The following is a 20,157-nucleotide window of genomic DNA, read 5'->3' as shown; positions in this document are numbered from 1 at the left end:
GTTTGAACCGCTCAAATCTGTGGATTTGAAATATCTCACATGGAAAGTGACCATGCTGTTGGCCCTGGCCTCGGCCAGGCGATTGTCAGAATTGGCGGCTTTGTCTTACAAAAGCCCATATTTGATTTTCCATGCGGACGGGGCAGAACTGGGACTCGTCCCCAGTTTCTTCCTAAGGTGGTGTCAGCGTTTCACCTGAAACAACCTATTGTGGTGCCTGCGGCTACTAGGGACTTGGAGGCCTCCAAGTTGCTAGACGTTGTCAGGGCCCTGAAAAAAAAAAAAATATATATATATATATATATATATATATATATATATATATATATATATATATTATATTATATAATATAATATAATATAATATAATTCCAGGACTGCTGGAGTCAGAAAGTCTGACTTGCTGTTTATATTGTATGCACCCAAAAAGCTGGGTGCTCCTGCTTCTAAGCAGACTATTGCTCGTTGGATTTGTAGTACAATTCAACTTGCACATTCTGTGGCAGCCCTGCCACAGCCAAAATCTGTAAATGCCCATTCCACAAGGAAGGTGGGCTCATCTTGGGCGGCTGCCCGAGGGGTCTCGGCTTTACAACTTTGCCGAGCAGCTACGTGGTCAGGCGGGAACACGTTTGTAAAATTCTACAAATTTGATACCCTGGCTGAGGAGGACCTGGAGTTCTCTCATTCGGTGCTGCAGAGTCATCCGCACTCTCCCGCCCGTTTGGGAGCTTTGGTATAATCCCCATGGTCCTGACTGAGTCCCCAGCATCCACTAGGACGTTAGAGAAAATAAGATTTTACTTACCGATAAATCTATTTCTCATAGTCCGTAGTGGATGCTGGGCGCCCATCCCAAGTGCGGATTGTCTGCATTACTTGTACATAATTATTGTTACAAAAATCGGGTTATTATTGTTGTGGGCCATCTTTTCAGAGGCTGCTTCGTTGTTATCATACTGTTAACTGGGTTCAAATCACAGGTTGTACGGTGTGATTGGTGTGGCTGGTATGAGTCTTACCCGGGATTCAAGATCCTTCCTTATTGTGTACGCTCGTCCGGGCACAGTACCTAACTGAGGCTTGGAGGAGGGTCATAGGGGGAGGAGCCAGTACACACCATGTGATCCTAAAAGCTTACTTTTTGTGCCCTGTCTCCTGCGGAGCCGCTAATCCCCATGGTCCTGACGGAGTCCCCAGCATCCACTACGGACTATGAGAAATAGATTTATCGGTAAGTAAAATCTTATTTTTCCCTTTCCTGCAGAGGACAGAAAAGTTTGGGAAAATCCCCCGTCAGGGGGTACTTCAGTGTCCAGGCTGTCAGGTAAAATTGTACTGCCTGTACCTGGGGCTATCTCTCTCAAAGATCCAGCCGACCGGTTGGCCCCAGCAGCAAGGCGACTTCCAGGTAGGTGCTCGACTTCAGCATTTTGTCCAGGTCTGGGCACTGTCCTGCTGGGATGCTTGGGTGAGGGACTTCATATCCCAAGGATACCGTTTGAAGTTTCAAGCACTACCTCCTCTCAGATTGTTCAAGTCAAGCTTGCCAGCTTCACCCATAGCAAGGGATACCTTGCAAGACACCATTAAAAAACTACTACAAACAGGTTATTGTCCCAGTACCTGCTCCATCACACAAAAAGGGGTTTTACTGGCTGGTTCTTGTTCTGAAACCGGACGGTTCAGTTCGACCCATCTTGAACCTCAAATCTCTGAACCCATACCTACGTGTGTTCAAATTCAAGATGGAATCACTGCGTGCGGTGGTTCACAGTTTGGAGGAGGGGGAATTCCTCGTATCCCTGGATGTCAAGGATGCTTACCTGCATGTTCCCATATGGCCTCCGAATAAGGCTTAACTTTGGTTTGCTCTCCTGGACAACCACTTCCAGTTTCAGGCATTACTTTTCGGTCTCTCCACAGCTCTGAGGGTATTCACGTAAGTCATGGCGGAGATGATGCTCCAATTGCGCAGAATGGGAGTCAACATCGTCCCCTACTTGCAGCTGTGCGCCATTGCTCCTCTCACACACTTCACACTCCGGTCACTGAGGGTGCAGGGCGCTGGGGGGGGGGGCGCCCTGAGGCAGCAATAAAAACACCTTGGCTGGCTAAAATACCTCAATATATAGCCCCAGGGGCTATATATGAGGTAAATACCCCTGCCAGAATTCCATAAAAAGCGGGAGAATAGGCCGCGAAAAAGGGGCAGAGCCTATCTCCTCAGCACACTGGCGCCATTTTTCCCTCACAGCTCGGCTGGAAGGAAGCTCCCTGGCTCTTCCCTGCAACCAGTAAGAGGGAAAAGAGAGGGGGGGGGGGGCATTAAATTTGGCAGTATATATATATATATTTTATTGAAAAGCAGCTATTAGGGACATAACTCAGTTAGTCCCTATATATGTATAGCGCTCTGGTGTGTGCTGGCATACTCTTACACTGTCCCCCCAAAGGGCTTTTTGTGGGTCCTGTCCTCTGTTTGAGCATTCCCTGTGTGTGTGGAGTGTGTCGGTACGGCTGTGTCGACATGTTTGAGGAGGATAATGATGTGGAGGGGGAGCAGATGCCTTTAGCAGGGATGTCACCCCCTGGGGGGCAGACACCTGAGTGGATGAGTTTATGGCAGGAAATGAGTGCACGTATAGACTCCTTACATAAAAAATTTGACGACATGCCGACTGTGGGACAGCCGAGTCTTCAGCTCGTGCCTGTCCAGGTGTCTCAAAAGTCATCAGGGGCTCTGAAACGCCCGCTATCTCAGATGGCACAAGTAGATGTCGACACGGATACTGACACCAGTGTCGACGACGATGAGTCAAATTTAATGCCCGTTAAGGCCATTCACTGCATGATTGAGGCAATGAAAGAGGTGTTAAATATTTCTGATTTACATCCAGGTACCACAAAAAAGGGTATTATGTTTGGGGAGAAAAAACTACCTGTAGTTTTTCCTCCGTCAGATGAATTAAATGAAGTGTGTGAAGAAGCGTGGGCTTCCCCTGATAAGAAATTGGTAATTCCTAAGAAGATACTAATGGCGTTCCCTTTCCCGCCAGAGGATAGGTTACGTTGGGAAACACCCCCTAGGGTGGATAAAGCGCTCACACGTTTGTCTAAAAAGTTGGCACTACCGTCCCAGGATACGGCCGCCCTTAAGGAACCTGCTGATAGAAAGCAGGAGGCGATCCTGAAGTCTGTATATACACACTCAGGCATTATACTTAGACCAGCTATTGCGTCAGCATGGATGTGCAGTGCTGCCGCTGCGTGGTCAGATAAACTGTCAGAAAATATTGACACATTAGACAGAGACACGATTCTGCTAACAATTGACCATATCAAAGACTCAGTCTTTTACATGAGAGATGCACAGAGGGAAATCTGCCGGCTGGCATCTAAAGTAAGTGCATTATCCATCTCTGCTAGGAGATGCTTATGGACTCGCCAGTGGACTGGAGATGCAGATTCCAAAAGGCACATGGAAGTTTTGCCTTATAAAGGGGAGGAATTATTTGGGGATGGTCTCTCCGACCTCGTTTCCACAGCAACGTCTGGGAAGTCAGTATTTTTACCCCATGTCCCCTCACAGCCTAAGAAGGCGCCATTTTATCAGGTTCAGTTCTTTCGGACCCAGAAAAACAAGCGGGGAAAAGGAGGGTCTTTTCTGTCTAGAGGCAGAGGTAGGGGAAAAAGGCTGCAGCAAACAGCAGGTTCCCAGAACAAAAGTCCTCCCCCGCTTCCTCTTCCAAGTCCGCCGCATGACGGTGGGGCTCCACAGGCGGAGCCAGGTACGGTGGGGGCCCGCCTCATGAATTTCAGCGATCAGTGGGCTCGCTCACAGGTGGATCCCTGGATCCTTCAAATAGTATCTCAGGGATACAAGCTGGAATTCGAGGCGGCTCCACCCCACCGGTTCCTAAAATCTGCCTTGCCGATTGCTCCCTCAGACAGGAAGGCGGTGCTAGCAGCGATTCACAAGCTGTATTCCCAGCAGGTGATAATCAGGGTACCCCTACTTCAACAAGGCCGGGGTTACTATTCCACACTATTTGTGGTGCCGAAACCGGACGGTTCGGTGAGACCCATTTTAAATTTTAAATCCTTGAACACATACATAAAAAAATTCAAGTTCAAGATGGAATCGCTCAGGGCGGTTATTGCAAGCCTGGACGAGGGTGATTACATGGTATCCCTGGACATCAAGGATGCTTACCTGCATGTCCCCATTTACCATCCTCACCAGGAGTACCTCAGATTTGTGGTACAGGATTGCCATTACCAATTCGAGACGCTGCCGTTTGGACTCTCCACGGCACCGAGGGTATTTACCAAGGTTATGGCGGAAATGATGATACTCCTTCGAAAAAAGGGAGTTTTAATTATCCCATACTTGGACGATCTCCTAATAAAGGCACGATCCAAGGAACAGTTGTTAGTGGGAGTAGCACTATCTCAGGAAGTGCTGCGCCAGCACGGCTGGATTCTGAATATCCCAAAGTCACAGCTGGTCCCCACGACACGTCTAATGTTCCTGGGAATGATTCTGGACACAGTCCAGAAAAGAGTGTTTCTCCCGGAGGAGAAAGCCAGGGAGTTGTCTTCTCTAGTCAGAGACCTCCTAAAACCAAAACAGGTATCGGTGCATCACTGCACGCGGGTCCTGGGAAAGATGGTAGCTTCTTACGAAGCAATTCTATTCGGCAGGTTCCATGCCAGAATTTTTCAGTGGGACCTGTTGGACAAGTGGTCCGGATCGCATCTTCAGATGCATCGCTTGATAACCCTGTCCCCAAGAACCAGGGTGTCTCTTCTGTGGTGGCTGCAGAGTGCTCATCTTCTGGAGGGCCGCAGATACGGCATACAGGACTGGGTCCTGGTGACCACGGATGCCAGCCTACGAGGCTGGGGGGCAGTCACAAAGGGAAGAAACTTCCAAGGACTATGGTCAAGTCAGGAGACTGCCCTTCACATAAATATTCTGGAACTAAGGGCCATTTACAATGCCCTAAGTCAAGCAAAATCCCTGCTCCTACACCAGCCGGTGCTGATCCAGTCAGACAACATCACGGCAGTCGCCCATGTGAATCGACAGGGCGGCACAAGAAGCAGGATGGCAATGGCAGAAGCCACAAGAATTCTCCGATGGGCGGAGAATCATGTACTAGCACTGTCAGCAGTGTTCATCCCGGGAGTGGACAACTGGGAAGCAGACTTTCTCAGCAGGCACGACCTCCACCCGGGAGAGTGGGGACTTCATCCAGAAGTCTTCCAAATGATTGTAAATCAATGGGGTCGTCCACAGGTGGACATGATGGCGTCCCGCCTAAACAAAAAACTAGAGAGGTATTGCGCCAGGTCAAGAGACCCTCAGGCGATAGCTGTGGACGCTCTAGTGACACCGTGGGTGTACCGGTCAGTTTATGTGTTCCCTCCTCTACCTCTCATACCAAAGGTATTGAGAATAATAAGAAAGCGAGGAGTAAACACAATTCTCGTGGTTCCGGATTGGCCAAGAAGAGCGTGGTACCCGGAACTTCAAGAGATGATCTCAGAGGACCCGTGGTCTCTGCCGCTCAGACAAGACCTGCTACAGCAGGGGCCCTGTCTGTTCCAAGACTTACCGCGGCTGCTTTTGACGGCATGGCGGTTGAACGCCGGATCCTGAAGGAAAAGGGCATTCCGGAGGAAGTCATTCCTACGCTTATTAAAGCCAGGAAAGAGGTCACAGCAACTCATTATCACCGCATATGGCGGAAGTATGTTGCATGGTGTGAGGCCGAAAAGGCCCCAACGGAGGAATTTCAACTAGGTCGATTTCTGCATTTCCTGCAAGCAGGAGTAAATATGGGCCTAAAACTGGGCTCCATTAAGGTACAGATCTCGGCTCTGTCGATTTTCTTTCAAAAAGAACTAGCTTCAGTACCTGAAGTTCAGACATTTGTTAAAGGAGTGCTGCATATTCAGCCCCCGTTTGTGCCCCCTGTGGCACCTTGGGATCTCAACGTGGTGTTGAGTTTCTTAAAATCACATTGGTTTGAACCACTAAAAACCGTGGATCTGAAATATCTCACGTGGAAGGTGGTTATGTTATTGGCCTTGGCTTCTGCCAGGCGAGTATCAGAATTGGCGGCTTTGTCCTGTAAAAGCCCTTATCTGATTTTCCATATGGATAGGGCAGAATTGAGGACTCGTCCCCAGTTTCTCCCAAAGGTGGTGTCAGCGTTTCACCTGAACCAGCCTATTGTGGTGCCTGCGGCTACTAGGGACTTGGAGGACTCCAAGTTGCTAGACGTTGTCAGGGCACTGAAAATATGTTTCCAGAACGGCTGCAGTCAGAAAATCTGACTCGCTGTTTATCCTATATGCACCCAACAAGCTGGGTGCTCCTGCTTCTAAGCAGACTATTGCTCGTTGGATTTGTAATACAATTCAGCTTGCACATTCTGTGGCAGGCCTGCCACAGCCAAAATCTGTCAATGCCCTTTCCACAAGGAAGGTGGGCTCATCTTGGGCGGCTGCCCGAGGGGTCTCGGCTTTACAACTTTGCCGAGCTGCTACTTGGTCAGGGGCAAACACATTTGCAAAATTCTATAAATTTGATACCCTGGCTGAGGAGGACCTGGAGTTCTCTCATTCGGTGTTGCAGAGTCATCCGCACTCTCCCGCCTGTTTGGGAGCTTTGGTATAATCCCCATGGTCCTTACGGAGTTCCCAGCATCCACTAGGACGTCAGAGAAAATAAGAATTTACTCACCGGTAATTCTATTTCTCGTAGTCCGTAGTGGATGCTGTGCGCCCATCCCAAGTGCGGTTTATCTGCAATACTTGTACATAGTTACTGTTAACTAAATCGGGTTATTGTTGAGCCATCTGTTGAGAGGCTCTGTTGTTTCATACTGTTAACTGGGTTTCATATCACGAGTTGTACGGTGTGATTGGTGTGGCTGGTATGAGTCTTACCCGGGATTCAAAATCCTTCCTTATTGTGTACGCTCGTCCGGGCACAGTATCCTAACTGAGGCTTGGAGGAGGGTCATAGTGGGAGGAGCCAGTGCACACCAGGTAAGATCTTTCTAGAGTGCCCAGCCTCCTTCGGAGCCCGTTATTCCCCATGGTCCTTACGGAGTTCCCAGCATCCACTACGGACTACGAGAAATAGAATTACCGGTGAGTAAATTCTTATTATCTTGCCCAGCACTAATTTTTTTATTTTTTTTATTTAGCCAGATCCACCCATTAAACTGCAACTAGAGATGTGGCTGAGATGCATACATTCCTGAATCTCCCATAGCTGCTAAAAAAAAAATATCTTTTCTCTGACGTCCTAGTGGATGCTGGGAACTCCGTAAGGACCATGGGGAACAGCGGCTCCGCAGGAGACAGGGCACATCTAAAGAAAGCTTTAGGATCACCTGGTGTGCACTGGCTCCTCCCCCTATGACCCTCCTCCAAGCCTCAGTTAGATTTTCTGTGCCCGACGAGAAGGGTGCACACTAGGGGCTCTCCTGAGCTCTTTGTGAAAGTTTTAGTTTAGGTTTATTATTTTCAGTGAGACCTGCTGGCAACAGGCTCACTGCATCGAGGGACTAAGGGGAGAAGAAGCGAACTCACCTGCGTGCAGAGTGGATTGGGCTTCTTAGGCTACTGGACATTAGCTCCAGAGGGACGATCACAGGTTCAGCCTGGATGGGTCACCGGAGCCGCGCCGCCGGCCCCCTTACAGAGCCAGAAGAGCGAAGAGGTCCGGAAAAATCGGCGGCAGAAGACTTTCCTGTCTTCAGATAAAGGTAGGCGCACAGCACCGCAGCTGTGCGCCATTGCTCTCAGCACACTTCACACTCCGGTCACTGAGGGTGCAGGGCGCTGGGGGGGCAGCGCCCTGAGACGCAATAAATCGATAGAAAACCTTTTATGGCTAAAATAAATGCATCACATAGAACTCCTGGGCTATATGGATGCATTTAACCCCTGCCAAAACATACAAGAAAACGGATAATAAGGACGCCGAGAAAGGGGCGGAGCCTATCTCCTCAGCACACTGGCGCCATTTTCCCTCACAGCTCAGTTGGAGGGAAGCTCCCTGGCTCTCCCCTGCAGTCACTACACTACAGAAAGGGGTTAAAAAAGAGAGGGGGGCACAAATTAGGCGCAGTATAAACAATACAGCAGCTATAAAGGGAAAAACACTTATATAAGGTTATCCCTGTATATATATAGCGCTCTGGTGTGTGCTGGCAAACTCTCCCTCTGTCTCCCCAAAGGGCTAGTGGGGTCCTGTCCTCTATCAGAGCATTCCCTGTGTGTGTGCTGTGTGTCGGTACGTTTGTGTCGACATGTATGAGGAGAAAAATGATGAGGAGACGGAGTAGAGTGTCTGTAATAGTGTTGTCACCCCCTGGGGGGTCGACACCTGAGTGGATGTACTGTTGAAATTGCGTGACAGTGTCAGCTTTGTATAAAAGACAGTGGTTGACATGAGACAGCCGGCTACTCAGCTTGTGCATGTCCAGACGTCTCATACAGGGGCTCTAAAGCGCCCGTTACCTCAGATACAGACGCCGACACGGATACCGACTCCTGTGTCGACGGTGAAGAGACAACCGTGATTTCCTATAGGGCCACACATTGCATGATTGAGGCAATGGAAAAAGTTTACACTCTTCTGATAATATAAATACCACCAAAAAAAGGGGTATTATGTTTGGTGAGGAAAAACTTCCTGTAGTTTTCCTGAATCTGAGAAATAAAATGAGGTGTGTGATGACACACCCCCTAGGAGGGATAAGGCGCTCACACGCTTGTAAGAACAAGGGCTCTACCCTCTCTTGAGATGGCCGCCCTTAGGGATCCTGCTGATAGAAAGCAGGAGGGTATCCTAAAATGTATTTACACACATACTGGTGTTATACTGCGACCAGCAATCGCCTCAGCCTGGAGGTGCAGTGCTGGGTTGGCGTGGTCGGATTCCCTGACTGGAAATTTGATATCCTAGATAAGGACAGTATATTATTGCCTATAGAGCAATTAAAAGATGCATTTCTATATATGCATGATGCACAGCGGAATATTTGCCGACTGGCATCAAGTATAAGTGCGTTGTCCAATTATACCAGTAAAGTGGTCAGGTGATGCGGATTCCAAACGGCATTTGGAAGTATTGCCTTAAAAAAGGGGATGTACCCCAGGTCGCCTCTCAAAATAAGACGCCGTATTATCAGGCGCAGTCCTGGTTGGCAAGCGGACAAAAGGGTTCCTCTTTTCTGCTCGTGACAGAGGGAGAGGAAAATGGCTGCAGAGATCAGCCAGTTCCCAGGAACAGAAACCCTTTTCCGCCTCTGCCAAGCTCTCAGTATGACGCTAGGGCTTTACAAGTTCAGGCACGGTGGGGGCCCGTTCTCAATGAATTTCAGTGCGCAGTGGGCTCACTCGCAAGTAGACCCCTGGATTCTTCAGGTAATATTTCAGGGGTACAAATTGGAATTCGAGACTTATTCCCCTCGCCGTTTCCAAAAGTCTGTTTTACCGACGTCTCCCGCTGACAGGGAGGCAGTTTTGGAAGTCATTCACAAGCTGTATTCCCAGCAGGTGATAATTAAGGTACCCCTCCTGCAACAGGGAACGGGGTATTATTCCACACTATTGTGGTACCGAAGCCAGACGGCTCGGTGAGACCGATTTTAAAATCTAAAATCTTTGAACACTTACATACAGAGGTTCAAATTCAAAATTGAGTCACTCAGAGCAGTGATTGCAAACCTGGAAGAAGGGGACTACATGATGTCTCGGGACATCAAGAATGCTTACCTTCATGTCAAAATTTACCCTTCTCACCAAGGGTATCTCAGGTTATGGTACAGAACTGTCACTATCAGTTCAGACGCTGCCGTAGGGATGGTCCACGGCACCCCGGGTCTTTACTGAAGTAATGACCGTAATGATGATATTCCTTCGAAGGAAGGGAATTTTAGTTATCCCTTACTTGGACGATTCCCTGATAAGGGTGAGATCCAGGGAACAGTTGGAGATCGGTGTAGCACTATCTCAGGTAGTGTTGCGGCAGCACGATTGGATTCTCAATATTCCAAAATCGCAGCTGGTTCCGACGACTTGTCTTCTGTTCCTAGGGATGATCCTGGACACAGTCCAGAAAGAAGGTGTTTCTCCCGGAGGAGAAAGCCAGGGAGTTATCCGAGCTAGTCAGGAACCTCCTAAAACCGAACCAAGTCTCAGTGCATCAATGCACAAGGGTTCTGGGTAAAAATGGTGGCTTCCTACGAAGCAATCCCATTCGGCAGGATCCACGCAAGACTTTCCAGTGGAACCTACTGGACAAATGGTCCGGGTCGCATCTTCAGATGCTTCAGCGGATAACCCTGTCACCAGGGATAAGGGTATCCCTCCTGTGGTGGTTGCAGAGTGCTCATCTTCTAGAGGGCCGCAGATTCGGCATTCGGGACTGGGTACTGGTGGCCACGGATGCCAGCCTGCGAGGCTGGGGAGCAGTCACACAGGGAAGGAATATCCAGGGCTTATGGTCAAGCCTGGAGACATCACTTCACATAAATGTCCTGAAGCTAAGGGCCATTTACAATGCTCTAAGCTTAGCAAGACCTCTGCTTCAAGGTCAGCCGGTGTTGATCCAGTCAGACAACATTACGGCAGTCACCCACGTAAACAGACAGGGTGCCACAAGAAGCAGGAGGGCAATGGCAGAAGCTGCAAGGATTCTTCGCGGGGCGAAAAACCATGTGATAGTACTGTCAGCAGTTTTCATTCCGGGAGTGGACAACTGGGAAGCAGTTTTCCTCAGCACGACCTCCACCCGGGAGAGTAAGGACTTCACCCAGAAGTCTTCCACATAATTATAAACCGTTGGGAAAAACTCGACAGGTATTGCGCCACGTCAAGGGACCCTCAGGCAATAGCTGTAGATGCTCTGGTAACACCGTGGGTGTACCAATCAGTGTATGGGTTCCCTCCTCTGCCTCTCATACCCAAGGTACTGAGATTGATAAGATGGAGAGGAGTAAGCACTATATTAGTGGCTCCGGATTGGCCAAAAAGGAATTGGTAACCGGAACTTCAAGAGATGCTCACGGAGGATCCGTAGCCTCTACCTCTAAGAAGGGACCTGCTCCAGCAAGGACCTTATCTGTTCCAAGACTTACCGCGGCTGCGTTGACGGCATGGCGGTTGAACGCCGGATCCTGAAGGAAAAAGGCATTCCGGATGAAGTCATCCCTATCCTGATCAAAGCCAGGAAGGATGTAACCGCAAAACATTATCACCGCATTTGGCGAAAATATGTTGCGTGGTGCGAGGCCAGTAAGGCTCGACGGAGGAAATTCAACTGGGTCGATTCCTACATTTCCTGCAAACAGGAGTATCTATGGGCCTGAAATTGGGGTCCATTAAGGTTCAAATTTCGGCTCTGTCAATTTTCTTCCAAAAAAGAACTAGCTTCAGTCCCTGAAGTTCAGACATTTGTTAAAGGGGTACTGCATATACAGCCTCCTTTTGTGCCTTCAGTGGCACTTTTGGGATCTCCAGGTGGTTTTTGGGTTCCAAAAGTCACATTGGTTTGACCCACTTAAATCTGTGGAGTTAAAATATCTCACAGAAAAAGTGGTCATGCTGTTGGCTCTGGCCTGGACCAGGCGCGTGTCAGAATTGGTGGCTTTATCCTGTAAAAGCCCTTATCTGATTTTCCATTCGGACAGGGCGGAATTGAGGACTCGTCCTTAGTTTCTCCCTAAGGTGGTTTCAGCGTTCACCTGAACCAAACCTATTGTGGTGCCTGCGGCTACTAGGGACTTGGAGGACTCCAAGTTGCTAGACGTTGTCAGGACCCAAAAAAATATGTTTCCAGGACGACTGGAGTCAGGAAATCTGACTCGCTGTTTATCCTCTATGCACCCACTAGCTGGGTGCTCCTGCTTCTAAGCAGACTATTGCTCGTTGGATTTGTAGTACAATTCAGCTTGCACATTCTGTGGCAGGCCTGCCACAGCCAAAAATCTGTAAATGCCCACTCCACAAGGAAGGTGGGCTCATCTTGGGCAGCTGCCCGAGGGGGCTCGGCTTTACAACTTTGCCGAGCAGTTACTTGGTCAGGAGCAAATACGTTTGTAAAATTCTACAAATTTGATACCCTGGCTGAGGAGGACCGGGAGTTCTCTCATTGGGTGCTGCAGAGTCATCCGCACTCTCCCGCCCGTTTGGGAGCTTTGGTATAATCCCCATGGTCCTTACGGAGTTCCCAGCATCCACTAGGACGTCAGAGAAAATAAGAATTTACTTACCGATAATTCTATTTCTCGTAGTCCGTAGTGGATGCTGGGCGCCCATCCCAAGTGCGGATTGTCTGCAATACTGGTACATAATTATTGTTACCAAAAAAAAAATTCGGGTTATTGTTGTATTGAGCCATCTTTTCTAGAGGCTTCTCTATTATCATGCTGTTAACTGGGTTCAGATCACAAGTTGTACAGTGTGATTGGTGTGGCTGGTATGAGTCTTACCCGGGATTCAAAATCCTTCCTTATTGTGTACGCTCGTCCGGGCACAGTATCCTAACTGAGGCTTGGAGGAGGGTCATAGGGGGAGGAGCCAGTGCACACCAGGTGATCCTAAAGCTTTCTTTAGATGTGCCCTGTCTCCTGCGGAGCCGCTGTTCCCCATGGTCCTTACGGAGTTCCCAGCATCCACTACGGACTACGAGAAATAGAATTTTCTCTAACGTCCTAAGTGGATGCTGGGACTCCGTAAGGACCATGGGGAATAGCGGCTCCGCAGGAGACAGGGCACAAAATAAAAGCTTGAGATATCAGGTGGTGTGCACTGGCTCCTCCCCCTATGACCCTCCTCCAAGCCAGTTAGATTTTTGTGCCCGGCCGAGAAGGGTGCAAACTAGGTAGCTCTCCAGAGCTGCTTAGAATAAAAGTTTAGTTAGGTTTTTTTTATTTTCAGTGAGTCCTGCTGGCAACAGGCTCACTGCATCGTGGGACTAAGGGGAGAAGAAGCGAACTCACCTGAGTGCAGAGTGGATTGGGCTTCTTAGGCTACTGGACGTTAGCTCCAGAGGGACGATCACAGGTTCAGCCTGGATGGGTCACCGGAGCCGCGCCGCCGTCCCCCTTACAGAGCCAGAAGAGACGAAGGTCCGGTGAAAGCGGCGGCAGAAGACATCCTGTCTTCAAGACTAAGGTAGCGCACAGCACCGCAGCTGTGCGCCATTGCTCTCAGCACACTTCACACTCCGGTCACTGAGGGTGCAGGGCGCTGGGGGGGAGCGCCCTGAGACGCAATATAACACACATATACCTTAGCTGGCAAAAGGAATACATCACATATAGCTCCAGGGCTATATGGATGTATTTTTTCCCCTGCCATTTTACACAAAAAAGCGGGAGTTAAGGACGTCGTGAAGGGGCGGGGCCTATCTCCTCAGCACACTGGCGCCATTATTCCCTCACAGCTCCGCTGGAAGGACGGCTCCCTGATTCTCCCCTGCAGTACTGCATCTGATTCAGGGTAAAAAAGAGAAGGGGGGGCATTTTGGCAGCAAATAACTAGATTAACAGCAGCTATAAGGGATTAACACTTATATAAGGTTATCCCTGTATATATATATATATAGCGCTGGGTGTGTGCTGGCAGACTCTCCCTCTGTCTCTCCAAAGGGCTAAGTAGGGTCCTGTCCTCTATCAGAGCATTCCCGGTGTGTGTGCTGTGTGTCGGTACGCGTGTGTCGACATGTATGAGGAGGAAAATGAGGTGGAGGCGGAGCAGTTGCCTGTGTTAGTGATGTCACCCCCTAGGGAGTCGACACCTGACTGGATGATTGTGTTTAAGCAATTAAGTGATAATGTCAGCAATTTACAAAAAACTGTTGACGACATGAGAAAGCCGGCAAATCAATTAGTGCCTGTTCAGGCGTCTCAGACACCCTCAGGGGCCCTAAAACGGCCGCTACCTCAGTGGGTCGACACGGATCCAGATACAGATACTGAATCTAGTGTCGACGGTGACGAGACAAACGTAATGTCCAGTAGGGCCACACGTTACATGATCACGGCAATGAAAGAGGCATTGAACCTTTCTGACACTACAAATACCTCAAAGGCGGGTATTATGTGGGGTGTGAAAAAACTGCCAATAGTTTTTCCTGAGTCTGAGGAAATAAATGAGGTGTGTGATAAAGCGTGGGTTTCCCCCGATAAAAAACAGCTAATTTCTAATAAGTTATTAGCACTATACCCTTTCCCGCCAGAGGTTAGGGCACGGTGGGAAACACCCCCTAGGGTAGATAAGGCGCTCACACGTTTATCTAAACAAGTAGCGTTACCGTCCCCTGATACGGCCACCCTCAAAGAACCAGCTGATAGGAGGCTGGAAAATATCCTGAAAAGTATATACACACATACTGGTGTTATACTGCGACCAGCAATCGCATCAGCCTGGATGTGCAGTGCTGGAGTCGCATGGGCGGATTCCCTGACTGAGAATATTGATACCCTGGATAGGGACAATATTCTGTTAACTATAGAACATTTAAAGGATGCATTGCTATATATGCGTGATGCGCAGAGGGATATTTGTACCCTGGCATCAAGAGTAAGCGCAATGTCCATCTCTGCCAGAAGAGCATTATGGACCAGACAGTGGTCAGGGGACGCAGATTCCAAACGGCACATGGAAGTATTGCCGTATAAGGGGGAGGAGTTATTTGGGGCTGGTCTAACAGACCTGGTGGCCACGGCAACGGCTGGAAAATCCACCTTTTTACCCCAGGTTACTTCACATCAACAGAAAAAGACAGTCTTTTCAAACTCAGTCCTTTCGTTCCCATAAGTACAAGCGAGCAAAAGGTCACTCTTTTCTGCCCAAGGGCAGAGGAAGAGGAAAAAGGCAGCACCATGCAGCCGCTTCCCAGGAGCAGAAGCCCTCCCCTGCTTCTGCCAAGTCTTCAGCATGACGCTGGGGCTTTACAAGCAGACTCAGACACGGTGGGGGCCCGTCTCAAGAATTTCAACGCGCAGTGGGCTCACTCGCAAGTGGATCCCTGGATTCTACAGGTAGTATCACAGGGGTACAAACTGGAATTCGAGGCGTTTCCTCCTCATCGGTTCCTGAAGTCTGCTTTACCAAAGTCTCCCTCCGACAGGGAGGCAGTTCTGGAAGCCATTCACAAGCTGTACTCCCAGCAGGTGATAATCAAGGTACCCCTCTTACAACAGGGGAAGGGGTATTATTCCACACTATTTGTGGTACCGAAGCCGGACGGCTCGGTGAGACCAATATTAAATCTAAAATCTTTGAACACTTACATAAAAAGGTTCAAATTCAAGATGGAGTCACTCAGAGCGGTGATAGCGAACCTGGAAGAGGGGGACTATATGGTGTCGCTGGACATCAAGGATGCTTATCTCCACGTCCCAATATATCCTTCTCACCAAGGGTACCTCAGGTTTGTAGTACAAAACTGTCATTATCAGTTTCAGACGCTGCCGTTTGGATTGTCCACGGCGCCTCGGGTCTTTACCAAGGTAATGGCCGAAATGATGATTCTTCTACGAAGAAAAGGCATCTTAATTATCCCTTACTTGGACGATCTCCTGATAAGGGCAAGAACCAAGGAACAGTTAGAAGTCGGAGTGGCACTATCTCAGGTAGTGCTAAGTCAGCACGGATGGATTCTAAATATTCCAAAATCGCAGCTGATTCCAACGACACGTCTACTGTTCTTAGGAATGATTCTGGACACAGTCCAGAAGAAGGTGTTTCTCCCGGAGGAGAAGGCCAGGGAGTTATCCGAGCTAGTCAGGAACCTCCTAAAACCAGGACAGGTCTCAGTGCATCAGTGCACAAGGGTCCTGGGAAAAATGGTGGCTTCTTACGAAGCGATTCCATTCGGAAGATTCCATGCAAGAACTTTTCAGTGGGATCTACTGGGAAAATGGTCCGGATCGCATCTTCAGATGCATCAACGGATAACCCTGTCGCCAAGGACAAGGGTGTCTCTCCTGTGGTGGCTTCAGAGGGCTCATCTACTAGAGGGCCGCAGATTTGGCATTCAGGATTGGATCCTGGTAACCACGGATGCCAGCCTGAGAGGCTGGGGAGCAGTCACACAGGGAAGGAATTTCCAGGGCTTGTGGTCAAGCATGGAAACATCTCTTCATATAAACATTCTAGAACTAAGGGCCATTTACAATGCCTTAATTCAAGCAAAACCTCTGCTTCAGGGTCAGGCGGTGTTGATCCAGTCGGACAACATCACGTCAGTCGCCCACATAAACAGACAGGGCGGCACGAGAAGCAGGAGGGCAATGGCAGAAACTGCAAGGATTCTTCGCTGGGCGGAAAATCATGTGATAGCACTGTCAGCAGTGTTCATTCCGGGAGTGGACAACTGGGAAGCAGACTTCCTCAGCAGACACGACCTTCACCCGGGAGAGTGGGGACTTCACCCAGAAGTCTTCCACCAAATTGTAAACCGTTGGGAAAGACCAAAGGTGGACATGATGGCGTCACGTCTAAACAAAAAACTGGACAGATATTGCGCCAGGTCAAGGGACCCTCAGGCAATAGCAGTGGACGCTCTGGTAACGCCGTGGGTGTACCAGTCAGTGTATGTATTCCCTCCTCTGCCCATCATACCGAAAGTATTGAGAATTATAAGAAGGAGAGGAGTAAGAACTATACTCGTGGTTCCGGATTGGCCAAGAAGGTCTTGGTACCCGGAACTTCAAGAGATGCTCACGGACGAACCGTGGCCTCTACCTCTAAGACAGGACCTGCTACTGCAGGGGCCTTGTCTGTTCCAAGACTTACCGCGGCTGCGTTTGACGGCATGGCGGTTGAACGCCGGATCCTGAAGGACAAGGGCATTCCAGAAGAAGTCATCCCTACTCTGGTAAAAGCCAGAAAGGAAGTTACCGCAAAACATTATCACCGCATTTGGCGTAAATATGTTGCGTGGTGTGAGGCCAAGAAGGCCCCTACACAGGAATTTCAACTGGGTCGTTTCTTGCATTTCCTGCAAACAGGACTGTCTATGGGCCTAAAATTAGGGTCCATTAAGGTTCAAATTTCGGCCCTGTCGATATTCTTCCATGGCACCTTGGGATCTCAATGTTGTGTTGAGATTTCTAAAATCACACTGGTTTGAACCATGGTCTACGGTAGATTTAAAATATCTCACGTGGAAGGTGTCGATGCTGTTGGCCTTGGCTTCAGCTAGGCGTGTGTCAGAATTGGCGGCTTTATCATGTAAAAGCCCTTACCTAAATTTTCATTCTGACAGGGCGGAATTGAGGACTCGTCCTCAATTTCTACCTAAGGTGGTTTCTGCATTTCACATGAACCAACCTATTGTGGTACCTGCGGCTACTAGGGACTTAGAGGACTCTAAGTTGCTGGACGTTGTCAGGGCCTTGAAAATATATGTTTCCAGGACGGCTGGAGTCAGGAAAACTGACTCGCTGTTTATCCTGTATGCACCCAACAAGCTGGGTGCTCCTGCTTCAAAGCAGACGATTGCTCGTTGGATTTGTAGTACAATTCAGCTTGCACATTCCGTGGCAGGATTGCCACAGCCAAAATCAGTAAAAGCCCATTCCACAAGGAAAGTGGGCTCATCTTGGGCGGCTGCCCGAGGGGTCTCGGCTTTACAACTTTGCCGAGCAGCTACTTGGTCAGGGGCAAACACGTTTGCTAAATTCTACAAATTTGATACCCTGGCTAAGGAGGACCTGGAGTTCTCTCATTCGGTGCTGCAGAGTCATCCGCACTCTCCCGCCCGTTTGGGAGCTTTGGTATAATCCCCATGGTCCTTACGGAGTCCCAGCATCCACTTAGGACGTTAGAGAAAATAAGATTTTACTTACCGATAAATCTATTTCTCGTAGTCCGTAGTGGATGCTGGACGCCCATCCCTAGTGCGGATTGTCTGCAATACTTGTATATAGTTATTGTTACAAAAAATTCGGGTTATTATTGTTGAGCCATCTTTTCAGAGGCTCCTTTAAATTTATCATACTGTTAACTGGGTTCAGATCACGAGTTGTACGGTGTGATTGGTGTGGCTCGTATGAGTCTTACCCGGGATTCAATATCCTTCCTTATTATGTACGCTCGTCCGGGCACAGTATCCTAACTGGCTTGGAGGAGGGTCATAGGGGGAGGAGCCAGTGCACACCACCTGATATCTCAAGCTTTTATTTTGTGCCCTGTCTCCTGCGGAGCCGCTATTCCCCATGGTCCTTACGGAGTCCCAGCATCCACTACGGACTACGAGAAATAGATTTATCGGTAAGTAAAATCTTATTATCGGTAAGTAAATTCTTATTTTTTTTTTTTGTCTACAGATCATTCGCATTCCAAAAATCCATCCACAAAACAAACTTCCATGCAACTCAATTAATAGGATTACTGAGGATTGTTATTGTACTTCTGTTTATATTTTAACTAATATTGAAAGTTTTTTGTTTTTAATTGAAATGGATAAATTAATTTTGTGTATTCATTTTACCATTAAATTGTTGTTTAAGTATTAAAATACTACTTTTTTTTTTTTTTTTTAATAGTTCTTTTTTTTTTTTTTACATTAGGGATCTGACACAATGGACCAAACAGATGTTATATTAAGACTTCAGCGTAAACTAAAGGAGGCAGAAGAACTGCGGGCTCAGGCTGCACAATATGGACTTCAGCTGTTGGAAAGTCAAAGTGACCTCCAAAATCAGTTGGAGGAGCAGCGCAATGAGATGACTGGTACTATTGAGGTAAACGATGTAACGAAAACTGTAGCTATTTTATTGGTCTCATTTGTGTTGAATGTTACTGTCCAACGGTTGATGATGATGTATTCCCTGCATAAAGGGGGAATAAAGCCCTGCTTAGTAGTAAGATATAATCTAGAACACTGAATTGAACACTACATTGTTCTGTTTTAGCAAGGAAACACCTGTGCATAGTGTTCACTCTAGGCTGGTTTAGCAGGACGCCGCGCCCTGCCCGTTTTTTAAAAGGCTAAACCCGCCCTGCCCCTTTTGCGGCGCCCTGCTAGAACAGCCGCCCGTTTCCTGCCCTCCCAGCGTAACCATTCACGCTATGGTGGAGAGCTGGGGGAAGCCCAACACAGACGGAGGTGCTGGAAACGCCCCCAACAGTGATGCCGCCGGCCACGGACGCCCCCTACAGCAACATCTGTGGACCGCACCGCCCACTAAAATGACATTAGCGTGGCCACGCCCCCTAATTTACATGGCCACTCCCCGTTTCGGGCGCCGCGCGCGTGCAATTATGCTCCCGGAGTCCGGCGTCCTGCCCCATCTCATTTCTAGAGGGAACACTACGTGCAGGTAATCTTCTTACGGTTATCCTTGGTAAGGATGTGCCATTTCTTTCTGATTTACCACTAAAATTTTTATATGCAGTTTTAAAGCAAATGGGTGTGGTATTGAAAGTCGACAGTAACTAGGTCGACAATGTCTAGGTCCACCACTATTGGTCGACAGGGTCTTTAAGTCGACATGTTCTAGGTCGACAGGTCAAAAGGTCGACGTGAGTTTTTAATGTTATTTTGGTGTTGTTTTCTTCGTAGAGTGACCGGGAACCCCAATTAGTGCACCGCGTCCCCTCACGTGGCTCGCTTCGCTCGCCATGTTTCGGGCTTGGTGCTTTCGCTTCGCTCGGCACAGATTACCGTTCCAATCGTAGTCCGCGTGGATCGTTAAGTATGAAAAGGTTCAAAAAAAGAAAAAAATTGTGAAAAACTCATGTCGACCTTTTGTCCTGTCGACCTAGAACATGTCGACCTAAAGACCCTGTCGACCAATAGTGGTCGACTTAGACATTGTCAACCTAGTTACTGTCGACTTTCAATCTGGATCCTGAAGCAAATATAATTAACTCACAATTTAATAAACCACTGCAAATAATAACTAGTTTTCTATGGGCCGGATTCAACGTGTTAACTTTAGGCACTTATCCTGGAATCTGTGTGTTAACGCGCAAGGAAAGGGGCATGTTGTTAAGTAGCGCCGTGCGTAAAAGTCAGAGGCTACAAGCTCTTTACCTCGTGCCGTAAGTATCAAGCCTAATTATAAATTCTCAGAACAGCTCAAGGACATTTATATTTATATTGAC

General features: G+C 48.4%; 1 protein-coding gene across 3 annotated transcripts in view; it reads left to right on the top strand.

Annotated features, from left to right (window-relative positions):
• The window catches only part of SPDL1 (spindle apparatus coiled-coil protein 1), a 407,460-nt gene that overhangs the window by 70,447 nt on the left and 316,856 nt on the right, over nt 1–20,157 (top strand). For all 3 annotated transcript variants that reach the window (XM_063928265.1, XM_063928263.1, XM_063928264.1), the window contains exon 2: nt 18,618–18,791. In XM_063928265.1, coding sequence (XP_063784335.1) covers nt 18,630–18,791 — 162 coding nt within the window. In that variant the 5' untranslated portion in view covers nt 18,618–18,629. The remainder of the gene's footprint in view (nt 1–18,617; nt 18,792–20,157) is intronic.

This window comes from Pseudophryne corroboree, chromosome 6, assembly GCF_028390025.1.
Source record: "Pseudophryne corroboree isolate aPseCor3 chromosome 6, aPseCor3.hap2, whole genome shotgun sequence".
Classification (NCBI taxonomy): domain Eukaryota; kingdom Metazoa; phylum Chordata; class Amphibia; order Anura; family Myobatrachidae; genus Pseudophryne; species Pseudophryne corroboree.
The sequence above is the reverse complement of the archived record's forward strand: the minus strand, read 5'-3'. Positions and strand labels throughout refer to the sequence as shown.